The sequence below is a fragment of the Thunnus albacares genome, chromosome 2 (assembly GCF_914725855.1).
Source record: "Thunnus albacares chromosome 2, fThuAlb1.1, whole genome shotgun sequence".
Lineage (NCBI taxonomy): Eukaryota > Metazoa > Chordata > Actinopteri > Scombriformes > Scombridae > Thunnus > Thunnus albacares.
Genome location: NC_058107.1, coordinates 27,346,418 through 27,359,084, shown reverse-complemented (window position 1 = coordinate 27,359,084; position 12,667 = coordinate 27,346,418). Strand labels below are relative to the sequence as shown.

General features: G+C 37.0%; 2 protein-coding genes across 3 annotated transcripts; both read left to right on the top strand.

Annotated features, from left to right (window-relative positions):
- Positions 1–609: 609 nt before the first annotated feature.
- Positions 610–5,292, top strand: enkd1 (enkurin domain containing 1). 2 transcript variants are annotated; one of them, XM_044376128.1, is made up of 9 exons: positions 610–817; positions 1,152–1,266; positions 2,408–2,498; positions 3,309–3,533; positions 3,750–3,922; positions 4,007–4,162; positions 4,258–4,400; positions 4,551–4,687; positions 4,819–5,292. In XM_044376128.1, exons 2-9 carry the CDS (start codon positions 1,177–1,179, stop codon positions 4,977–4,979), a joined length of 1,176 nt encoding a protein of 391 aa, XP_044232063.1. In that variant the 5' UTR covers positions 610–817; positions 1,152–1,176; the 3' UTR covers positions 4,980–5,292. The 2 variants fall into 2 exon arrangements, with proteins under 2 accessions (XP_044232063.1, XP_044232062.1); XM_044376127.1 differs by having other exon boundaries at positions 610–967.
- A 384-nt stretch (positions 5,293–5,676) lies between these two features.
- On the top strand, positions 5,677–12,609 carry polb (polymerase (DNA directed), beta). The gene is made up of 14 exons (XM_044376120.1): positions 5,677–5,908; positions 7,151–7,208; positions 7,976–8,042; positions 9,139–9,213; positions 9,333–9,391; positions 9,613–9,662; positions 9,849–9,900; positions 9,991–10,045; positions 10,132–10,204; positions 10,300–10,370; positions 10,463–10,549; positions 10,692–10,759; positions 11,074–11,213; positions 11,354–12,609. Exons 1-14 carry the CDS (start codon positions 5,848–5,850, stop codon positions 11,446–11,448), a joined length of 1,011 nt encoding a protein of 336 aa, XP_044232055.1. The 5' UTR covers positions 5,677–5,847; the 3' UTR covers positions 11,449–12,609.
- The last annotated feature ends 58 nt before the right edge of the window (positions 12,610–12,667 follow it).

Genomic DNA, 12,667 nt, shown 5'->3' with positions numbered 1-12,667 from the left:
CCGGCCGAGGGCGGGGCCGTTGTGCAATTGACATTGAGGAAGAAACTTACGACTCGTAAATGTTTTACACATGTTTACCACATGTTTACCGCTATGTGAGCACTCATGTGAAGAAGACCCACTCATGCTCAGGAAGTGTTGTCAGTTGAGGATAGGCCAAAATGTCTGACAGTATCACCCCAATGTTTCTATGATATTCATGGAAAATAGGGTTTATAGTTGTATTATTGTATAAACTATAAGCTAGCTATATGCTGTCAACTACGTCTTGTTTTTTTCCCCCCAAAAAAATCGTCACTAAAAATTAAAGCTGGTTTAAATGTGTCTAAGGCTACTAAAGAAAATTCAAGTCTGGTTATTTTAAATTGCACTGCAACAACTCAAAAATACTTTCTTTTTTTAAAATTAATTATATGATCCATTTTTATACATAATAGCCGTGGTATGGGGAGCATACTGTTGTTATGAAAGTACTGCACTTGTTTTGGTGTAATAAGACTCTTGCACCACTCGGGGGCAATGACCGCTAGCTGATGACCAGTCCTTTGTTGAGCCCTTTAACTGAACTGTCAGGCAAACGTTAATCTCATATTGTGTGAGATGTACCGATCCAGCACAGTCTAATGATCTATTGGCTATGTTTGAATTTAATAGTGTCAGAAAAGAGTTAAAATGTGGGTCTGACAGTCCTAGTGAATGACGCAGGGGTTTAAAGGGTTGAAATCAGCCTGCGAGGCAAAACTCAGGGGATATCCGTAGGGATACAACAGAAATTTACCTGCTAGAACTCGTACTTTTCCAAAAGACAACAACACAGGTGAACAGGCTCGGGACTGAGAAGCTATTAACGTTAAATGATGGTGTCAGCTATAGTATTATCATTGTTATCGCATTACTATTATTATTACTGCTACTGTAATCCAGGCTCTACTATCTACTATCTACTGCGCCACAGCCGAACATAACTGTAAAGTATCTAACCGTAACACACCATTTGTGGGCTGTCGCTTGTAGTCTGTCGCTGTGTGTGTTTTTCTTACATCTAATAAAACTTTAACTGCTTATCAGTTAAATGATTTGTATGAATTTCTGTCAAATTTTGCGAGACGTCGCAGTCTGTATTTGGGGAAGTTTTCTTCTATCTGATCTAGGTCTGTGTGCGGCGGCTCCGTTACCATGGAGACGAGTATTGAAACAAGCGTTGATCCTAGCGTCATCAGTCTGCGTGGACAAAATCCTCAACTGATAAACAAGACCATATTAAAGGTAGTTAAACGATTTATGTTTCTTTGTTTCTTTGTTTCTTTGTTTGTTCCGTGAAGTTAAACTGGTTGTAGTTGTTTGCTAAGCTACTGTAATTATTTGTGTTGTTTACAGAGGATTCACGCAACGTCGAATGAGCCTGTGTTGATTAGCCAACTTTACAACACGCTATATTACAATAGCTAAAAATGATCGAAAAAGTAGATGGATAACGTTAGCAAGCAATGTAACGTACATATTCATAAGAATGACTCATTCATTCATTCATTCAATGATTTTATTTGAGTTATAACGCCCTAGTTACTCGGCAGCCATGCATACAGACTACTGAACCTAAAATCAAAGCAAAAGCAACTGCACTGGTACATGGTCAGAAACAGTCTGTGGGGTTTGGTTTACTCAATGACTTGTATTTTGTTAGAAAAATGCAATAAGCTATTGCACCCCCTGCAGGCAAATCAGTAATTATATATTATACATATTTATTTATTGGGACCATGTACAGTGTTAAGCAAAATGTTACCATTTGATGTACTGTACCAGAGTTAGCTTAAAGCTAATTATTATCTTGCTTAAAGATCCCCTCCAGACATGTTGTAAAATACTCTTCTTTGAATAATAATCTGTGTCTGATGTGGTTTTTCCACAAAAAAGTTCAATTATGCATCTGCTCTTTCTCCCTCGTTAAGAATTCCAGAATCTATAAAAAATGCAAATATATTTAATATCATAAGTTTAACTGCTGGATACATGATGTCCTTTACTTCACTGTGAAATCCGTTCTCAGTGTTTGTGCAGTGGAGGCTTCAAGTTTCCACATCACACCTGTGTAAATTGCATACTGGACCAGGATTGGCTTCTAAACTAGTTGTGATGTCACAAATCATGATTGAAGGCCCACCTCTTAATATTTTTCAATGAGCACAGAGAAACTTTCCTCTTTCAGCAGATGAATGTAAAAACAGCCTCTAAGTGTCAAACTCTGCACAGTGAAGCTTAAACATCCAACTGTAGGAACAAGAAGAAAATCATATTTTTGAGTGGACGGGGGCTTCAACTTTAAAGCCAATGTTCAGTTTATTACTGTGTCAAGTTCTACCTTTGATTGTGTGTGTTTGCTGATATTATAACTGTTGATTTACAGCTTCCGATGTGCGAGGGGCCTTCATCAATATCCGGGCCGATCCCCCCAGATCCTTCTCTGTTTCCTCAGTACTACAAACGACCTGCTTCAGGTTAGATACAGTCAGATGTTCTGTTAAATTAAAATCCCCCTTTAAAAACAATTTACTCTGTGTCATTTCAGTAACATTTGACAGTAAATATCAGACCGTCTCTATGCAGTTCAGCTTAATCAGACAGTTGCTCAGTTTAATGGAAATAACATGTAAATTCTACTTTTTGGGCACTTTTTTTTTCTTTAAACTTGCATGAATACAATTAGTATCCATTTCAGAGTGCATTGCGCAGGTGATTCATAAAGGAAACACCTTCTGAACAACTTTATTGGTACATTATCAGCCAAAGGCAGAGTAATTAAGAGTAAAAACAAATGTATTTAAAGCAAAAAAGTGATTAGATATACTATTATGTGCTAAATCTGAAAACAGTACTCAACCATGGCTGCTATGGCATTGTTGGAAGATGTTGCTCATGATTATGAGCTGTTCATCCAAGTTGCTTTTGTCTCCCATAAAATGTTTTGTTTGGTTTGTGTTTTACTGCTGTATTTGATAGGACATGTTAGAACCATATCATATCATCATATTAGTATCAAAGTTCTCCTTATTTGTGGTGAAATTATTAAGCCAGTCAGAGTTTATATCGTGTTTAATCGTATGGATTTTTATTGTAAACTAACCTTTTCAAACAATAGCATTGCTATGGGAAATTATTTTAAGGATACGTTAAAGTGTAAATCCTTCACCACTTTTATAAATTAGTCCTAGATACATCACGTCTATGGAATTGCTTTTAACATGCTTTGTGAATGTGTTTGAAATAAATGTTAGGCTGAAGTGAACTCATTTTCTTTCTTCTTCCAGCTCGTGGTCGTTTAGAGGGAAACCAGGATGGGACTTTGACCCTGCTCTCAGGGCCGCTCGCTCCAGATCCTGTGTTGTACCCTGGCTGCTACAGTGCTCGTACCCCAGCACATCCTCCACGTGTCAGCCCTAACGCCACCCATATTCTGGAACGAGCACAGAGAGGGGTTGTGGGGGAATTACTCAAACTAGACGGGGTCTCTATCACACAAGTTCCCAGACAGAGTAAGTGCATTTGATGTTTTCAGGTCTGTAAATTTGTGCTATTCAAAAAAAGAGTTGTCCAGTTTGGTGTTGAATGCAGGTGTCAGTGTGTATTCTTACTCCTAGTTTTTCTATTTCTGATTAATAGCAAGTGTGAATAAATGTTTGGATGACCACAGTGAAAATATTGAAAATTAATAAGTAATTTAGACAACCTTTTTGACCCTTGGCCCTCAGAACAGCGAGTACATGACTTTGGTAAAGAGAATGTGCGACGGCTCCGAGAAATCCAGAAACGCTGCAAAGAGCAGGAGGCTGAACGAGCACAGTCCCGTCCTGCTCCAGTCAAAGCTCTTTGGACCGCCTCCAAATACCAGAACGTCCCATCCAGGGTCATGGCCCAGCTACAGGTAACAAGCATGTCTGCGGAAAATGGAAGTCCTTGAATTATGTACATTTCCTCCAGACCAGTTTTAATCCAGTCTGTCATGCAGGTTTCCAGCCCATCTATTAAACCACAGTGTCAAAACTTTCTGAGGGGTCACTCAAACAGTGGATCTCCGCCCTCACAAAGACCACACTCAAAAGCTTCTCCTGTGACTGTGCAACGCCCCGACTCTGGTGCCTCTACAGAGGACCAGAACTTGCAAGTAAGAATAGCCCTCAATTAAACAAATAACATGAATATGCATCTGCAAGATTTGCTGTTTGTTTCAATTCTTTGTGTTGCTATATGTGGATACAGTTACAGATTAAAGGCCAGACGATAAACTTCATAAAATATAATGCACGGGCTGCAGGAAAGACTGTGCTGCATCGGTCCCAGTCCCTCACAAACCTCAAAGATAAGCCAGTGCCCAGTGCTGTCAAAGGACAGGTGCCGCAGTAGTGAGTATTCTTACACCATATCTTACCTTAATTATAATCAACTTAAAAGTAGCCTGTTTGGTAGAAACACACAATTTTTCACCACAGGTTTATTTTGACATACTTTCAGTGTTCTTTTCTGTTCTCTCATTGACACTTAAACACTCACAGTCTTAAGGAAAGGAAGGAGCAGTGGCGTAAAGAGGAAGAGGAGAGGAGGAGGAATGCACCTGATCCTGCCACTCCAGCTGGTCACACCTTGATGCCTGAGAGTGAAAGACAGGAAACACTGCAGTCCCTCAAAGAGAGTACGCCTCTGTTGCTCTTTATCTCTGCTATTGTATTCATAATGGCAACATTTACTTAAATATTTTATATTTACAGTGAATATTTGGCTTTCTAATACTGTTGTTGCTGGGGTTTTTTTCTTTCTCCATAGCCCATCGCTCCCTGGTGACAGAGCTGCTGTCGCTCCCGCTCAAAGCCGACAACCTGAGTTTTCGCTCACGTCGGGCTCATCTTGATTGCAGGCTTTCTGAAATCGAGGAGGCCATTAAAATATTTTCCAGGGACAAAGTTTACATAAAAATTAATTCCTAACACACGAGGAGGAAAACAAGGAGATGGTCCTGTAACTCCACTTGCTGAATTGAGCATGCTTTTCATTTTGTTGTTACATTATGTCACATAACACTGAACCTTGAAACATAGCTTATTATGTAAGAGTTGTGAGTAGAGCTGAAACGATTAATCAATTAGTTGTCAACTATTAAATTAATTGCCAACTATTTTGATAATCGATTAATCGTGGTTTTTTTCTGCTTTTATCAAACATCACAAACATACAGACATTCAGCAGCTTAATAGAAAATATGCATTCTTATGTAATTAAAAATATCATTGTTCTCTCGTTCTCTGCCTCTTGTCTATTTATGTTTCTTTTTTATGATTAACTACCATAAGGATCCAGCACCCAGTCTTCAAGATCTAATTGGGAAGTGAGCAAGTTGTGTCTCATTTTCTACTTATGTTTAAAAAATAATTAAAAAATACGAAATATTTAAAATAAATAAAAGTAATATTTAATTATTATAAGATCCTTACAACATAATCAAATAATATCTAAAAAATAATAGGTAAACAATAATAATGAAGGACAACATAAAGTTTATCAGGGGACACGGAAAATAACTTGATAATACATCAACGTAGGTACACTTTTCATGTACAAATTAAAGTCAACCAGAGCTGATGGGATGACGTCATTCATATTTTGGGTCATTTGTGACGTAGAACGTACGCTCCTCCCCCTACGTTTTACGTCTGTCGGTCATTGTTCAGCTTGAGCTAGCTTGCTAATGTGCTAGTGAGAAGCTAGCTAAGACTACAAAGACTTGTTAACTTTTCATTCATGCATAAAAGATAGTTGGAAGTTCCAACGGATATTTGATCATTTAGAAACTCAACAATGAGCAAGAGGAAAGCGCCGCAGGAATCCCTCAATGAGGGAATAACAGACTTTCTTGTCGGTACGTGAAGAGGAGTCATACGGTTGAGCTTAGCTAACATTAGCTAGCGTGACATTCGTGTTGTTGTTTTGAATAATAATAATAACGCTAAAACAGCTTTGCATAAATTGTTTATATTTGTATATATATTTATATACTCGGATGCTGTTCTTTCTCGCATTTGTTGTCTGGGTTTATTAGAAGTAAAATATTGGTTTCTAGGACGCTGATAGTCACTGTCATGTCATTTAAATGCCTCCTCCTGCCTTTAGCTGAGTTGGCAGATCCTGTAATAGTGGCAATAAAGCAGTGGTGGAAGAAGTATTCAGATCCTTTACTTCAGTAAAAATGCCGCTATGCAAAAATACTCCCTTACAAGTAAAAGTCCCGCATGAAAAATCCTACTTAAATAAAAGTACATAAGTATTAGCAGCAAAATATAGTTAAAGTATTGTAGTAAAAGTATTGGTTTGGCCCCTTTGATTGATATATTATTATATATGACATCATTATATTATTAATACTGAAGCATCAGGGTATAAGCAGCATGTTACTGCTATAGCTGCTGGAGGTGGAGCTAGTTCGAACTACTTAATATACAGTTAGCTACTTCAGTTCAGTGATTCCCAACCTAGGTGTCAGGCCCCTCCAAAGGGTCACAAGATAAATCTGAGGGGTCGTGAGATGATTAATGGGAGAGGAAAGAAGAAAAAACGAAGTTCTGATACACAAATCTGCTTTTGGTTTTTGGACTTTTTGTCTAATCTTTGATTTTTGGTGAAAAATTGGATCATTTGAACATTTATTGAAATGAAACCATGTGAAAAGTTTAGAGGGAAAAATCACTATTTGGTGGAGCTGTTAACAACTCACAGAGATCTGAAATGTGACCCTGACTACACACTGCTTTTTGTAAGATGTCAAAAGCCAAAAAGGTTGGAAACTTCTGGTTTCATCTTTAACAATGTGTTGTATTTTAAAAGCTTGTTATATTATCTATTGTGTCAAATCTTCATCTGAAAAGTAACCAAAGCTGTCAAGTAAATGTAGTGGAGTAGAAAATACAATATTGTATTGAAATGTAGTGGAGTGGAAGTATTAAGTAGCATCAAATGGAAATACTCAAATAAAGTACAAGTACCTCAAAATTGTACTTAAGGACAGTACTTCAGTAAATGTACTTTGTTACTTTCCTCTGCTGTAATAAACAACAGGAGTATGAGGGAAATAGGGAGTCATGCAATGTTTTATTTTTGTTTCCAGAGCTGGCCAATTATGAGAAGAATGTCAACAGGGCAATTCACAAGTACAATGCTTACAGGTAAGTTCTGAAGCCTCAGCAGCAGTGAGGTGTTCATATATCAGCATATAGTGACAGATATATTGCTGTTGAAATATAATAGATTCAGTGGTCATTTGCATAGAAAACAGACACTCAGTTAGCAATTTAGTAGGTACACCCAGGTAATACAACAGCTCTGCAATAAATCATGATTGAAACTGTTTTGGAGAAGTGTTGATTAGCTTTATGGTTATTTTGAAGGGTGTAGTTTGAGGTGCTGATGACTTGTACTTTGTTATATTTTGTTCACCCCTTTTATATCAATGAGGGTAGACTAAATATTAAACATCTATAACACAGTACTCCTCAAGTATGTTTACTAGGGCTGCAACTAACAATTATTTTCACTATCAATTAATCTGTTAATTATTTAATTTGATTAATCGATTAGTTGTTTGGTTTATAAGATGTCAGAAAATGGTGGAAAATGTTGATCACGCCCAAGATGACGTCCTCAGATGTCTTCCTCTGTCCCGAACAGCAGTCTACAACCCAAAGATATTCAGTTTACTGTCATAGACTAAAGAAACAAGAAAAGGTTCACATTTGAGAATTTCTTAAGAATGACTCCAAATGACTAATCGATTATCAAAACAGTTGGCAACTAATCGATTAATCGACTAATTGTTGCAGCTCTAGTGTTTATCATTATTTCACCTTCTTGTACCTAGAATTCAGCAGAATTTTGTTTTTATTAGCGCATTGTTTTGCCATTACAAAACTTTTCTCCTGTGCTTTGTCACCAGGAAAGCAGCATCTACCATTTCCAAGTACCCTAACAAGATTAAAAATGGTGAAGAGGCCAAGAAACTGGTATGTGCGTCATGTAGCTGCCTTCATAAATAATATGTTGGTGCATTTTGACACACAATATAAATGCACAAAAAAATTATATATTGATAGTTGTCCAGAGGTTTAATGAAATTTAGTGTTGCAAGCACTTATTGTCACATGGCAAAGCAGTGCCCCGAACTGCAGTAAATATATTCTTGTGAAGCTTATAATGTTTAATAGTTATTGGCGTATGAGTCAGTATATCACCCGGTACATTTTTCAGCATAACGTTTTGATATTGAACGGTTTCTTTGTGTTCTTGGCTCCAGTCATTTTCTTTTCTTTCACCCTCTGATTATTATCTCTTTCATGGAAGGCAGCTGAAAGCCAGTCATTGTATCCGCAGTTTAGCCAATACAATACAATATATTATATTATATTATATTAAATTAATAAATATCAAATATAGACCATTTAAATGTGATGCATCAGCAGGATATTCTTTTATCTCTAAATGGCTGCAGTGACATGACACAGAACCACCATCACAGTATTGTGTCTCACAAGTGGGAAAAGTCAGTAATGTTAATTTCCCTGAAAATAGGTGTGTTCAAATCTTTTTAAATTTACAAAATGTACTAGTAACTATTGATCAAGACTATCGTCATCAGAAGTAAATTATGATGTCTATGTAGATGGATCTATTGATAGAATGATGATTGCTTAATTTCCTACTATACATATAATAATTAATATTTAAGTTTTCTAATTACAGTAATAACATAATTTTGTTGGCATGTCCACACCTGTTTTTTTTCTTGTTGACATCTCAGATTCATTGTGCATTGTAGTTATATTTTTAAATTTCCTCAGTGTCACCGGGACCAATGACTTGATCCTAACTGCTTTTGTTGATTAATTAGAGCATAATGATGCCTGGAAACTGGAAATGACTCCATCATTATTTGTCCTCTGTACCACCGATGTGTTCATGTTGCTGTGTGCTGTTGTGTGTTATGTGATGCCCTCTGCTGTAGCCTAAAAATGTCTGTCAGCAGCCACCCTGCACATCTTACATAATCGTTGCACATTGTAATGTTTGGCGCCCTCATGTTGGTTTTTCACATTTCAACAGGATGGCGTTGGAGCTAAAATAGCTGAAAAGATTGATGAGTTCTTACAAACCGGCAAGCTACGGAAGCTGGAAAAAGTGAGTCTTGGGGTGTGGGAAAACATATTCCATGCCTCACTTTATAAATACAAGATTAATAATAGCTTAAATGTAACACACTAATCAGACTGATGCGCTACTTTTATATTTTCTTTTAGATTCGAAATGATGACACCAGCTCTTCAATCAATTTCCTCACTAGGGTCACTGGAATTGGGTACGTCTTAAGTGTTACTAATCTAAATTAAAAACCTTCTGAATGTTGTGTACACACATTCACAGTTAAGTGCGTCATAAGTTATTAAAATGCACTGGCTGACCAGTTCAACGGCCACTTCAGAGGCAGAGAGGAATGTTTTGAGATTTATTTATCCATGTAGATTTTACTGCTTGTGCTTCATGTAATAAACACTCAAATCTCTTGGGTCTTGACTTTAGCCCTGCTGCTGCCAGGAAGTTTTTTGAAGAAGGGGTGAAGACATTAGAAGGTTTGTTAAGCAGATGACTCACAAAATGTTGTTTAAACTTGTTCTTGGTCTGTAGGCTTTCATATTTTATCCTACATACACTATATTGCAGGCTCAATAAATGTTGTGCACAATGTAGTTTTGGTACTGGGGTATTTGGGATTTCAAATGATCAATGTTCTTTGTTGTTATTGTTTTATTTTTTAGATTTGAAAAAGATTGAGCACAAGTTAAACCATCATCAACAGATTGGACTCAGGTGAGTTTGGCTAAATGCTAAAAAGTTTGTAACTATCCTTAATACTTCTTGTATTAAGCTGTGTTTAATGGATCATTTTACTGCTTTCAGGTATTTTGAGGAATTTGAGAAAAGGATTCCACGAGCTGAAATGGAACAGATGGAGGTGATCAAACATTTAGATTTGTTTGTTATCATCAAATTAGTTTTATTTCAAGTTTTCTTACACTGTGTACTCATGTCCTCGTTTAGACTCTTATTATTGGAGAGTTGAAGAAGATCGATACAGATTATATTGGAACAATCTGTGGAAGTTACAGGAGAGGTAAAGCTTCACCTCATCACTATTAATTTTCAGTTCATGATAGCGGTTCAAACTCTGGTAATCATAATATTGTTTCACATGTTCATCATTTCCAGGTGCAGCATCCAGTGGTGATATTGATATTTTGCTGACCCACCCAAACTATACCTCTCAGACTGAGAAACAAGTAAGACTCTTCTCCTCTTTAGCTCAGTTATCATACTATGAATTTTACTTTTTTTTTACAATTAATTTATCTCCATTCATCTTCTTTTCCAGCCCAAACTCCTCCACGCCGTGGTCGACCATTTGGAGTCCATTGGGTTTGTGACCGACACTCTGTCCAAAGGAGACACCAAGTTCATGGTGAGGCCGCTGTTTACTTCCTCCCATGTGCTCTGCTGCATGTGTTTGATGTTGTGATCAGTAACACAGTTAGTACAGTAACTGTACCCAACCCATATAGCGCATGACTGTGATTACGATGTGCTGGATCTTGTTTTTCTAGGGAGTCTGCCAACTGCAACAGAGTGATGAAGATGAGGAGGAATACCTTCACAGGCGTATTGATATTAGGTGCCATTTTTTTATATTGCTTTTCACATTTATATTGTAGGCATTCAGCAGATACTGTTGTGCAGAGCAACATGGGCTGAGTTAATGGAAAAAGATTCATTTTGTTGCTAAAGAATCCTTAGTTAAGATGTATGACTGTTTTCCATCATTTTGTTTGTTAAGGGGATTAAATACGGGATCTTTCAGTTAAAATGTTGTCTTTACCTACTACAGTAGCCAGGAGGTCCATTTGGATGTACCGTAAATACAGTAAAAAGGCAACCTCCTGTATAAATCGCTCTGCTCTCTAACATCTCTTTGATCATTGCTTCAAGGTTAATTCCCAAGGACCAGTACTACTGTGGCGTGTTGTACTTCACTGGAAGTGATATCTTCAATAAAAACATGAGAACTCACGCTCTGGAGAAGGGCTTCACTCTTAATGAGTACACCATACGACCACTTGGGGTCACTGGTGAGTGTCAGTTAAATATATAAAATTTGAACTTCTGAACTCTTCCCAGGCCCTGTGTGACTCCTATCATGAGTCAATAACCAATGATTAATGCTTTCGGCTTTTAATGTCAGTTATTTTTCTGTATGGCTCTGTTGTAGGTATGGCTGGGGAGCCTCTGTTGGTGGATAGCGAGAGAGACATCTTTGAGTACATCCAGTACAGGTACAGGGAGCCAAAGGACCGCAGCGAGTGAAGCACATCACAGCTTTCGGTTATATCAGCTTCACTCCAAACAAGACTTTAAGCATGTTTACAAATGTGTGTACTCGTGTGGCACTCATTAATATACTATTCGACTGTGTTATTGGAAAAAAAAAAAACTATGAAAGTAATTTTAACTGTAGTTCTGGACATTTTTTTCTGTCTTAAGTTAAACTATTATTATGCTCACCATCTGTGACATTTTAAACATACACATGCACAGAAATGATCTCTGGTTCATTTCTCCATTGTCAAGTTTCTTTGTGAAGGTTTTGGGGCTCATTTTTAAAAAGCTTTTAAAGTTTTTAAATCATGTTCAACAGTACATTTTACCTCTCGCACTACTTTTTAATTTATATACGACAAAACTATGGCATCCCTTTACCACAGTCTACAGACGAGCAGTGTTGATGTGGCCTGGCTTCTGTTACAGTTACTCCCATTATGTTTGTTGCCAATGTTTTGCAGATGTTTTTCAGGAAAATTGTTTTTCTTAACAATGGTGCCCTTAAACACAAACAGCGTGGTGCAAAGGTGTGCTAATGTGTTGATGTTAAACATTTTGACAACACAGCAGAATAAACGTTTTCCTCCTTGACTGTGTAAATTTAAAGTGTGTGACTTTTAAACCAGAAATATTTCTGATCAAGTTTGGGCAAGTTAATGAATTTGTGGTTGTACTGTTGTTAAATTCAAGTGGATAACAAGACTGATGCAAACAGTGTCTAAGGTTGAAAGACTTGACAGTCTTTTTACGGCAGCTTCTGGTTATGTACATCCAATTTGTGGACAAAATCCTTATCATTTTCGGGAGACAAATGAGAATATACATTTTCCTTAGTTATTGATAATGTGTGAATATGACTGTTATGCTGGTAGTCTTGATGAATCTATTGTATTTGGTTTGTGAAAATGATTGTGTGTGTTTGTTAGGTCAGAAAATTACTGTATCTTCAGGGAAGCCATAAGGGAATCACTCTGAAAAGCAGCAGATACAATAACAAAGTCAGATAACTGTGAAGGAAATGCTACAGTATATTTTGGTGATACAGATTTCAATCTGTAACACAAAATTTGAATATTAGGCTTAGGAAGTTCATACAGTTATGTATGTGGATGGTTGTGAATAAAGAATTTTAATAATGCTTTTTAATCATTCTTGGTCTCCTGCTCATTGATGGGAAATGGTGGGAATTGCAGAAACAAATTTT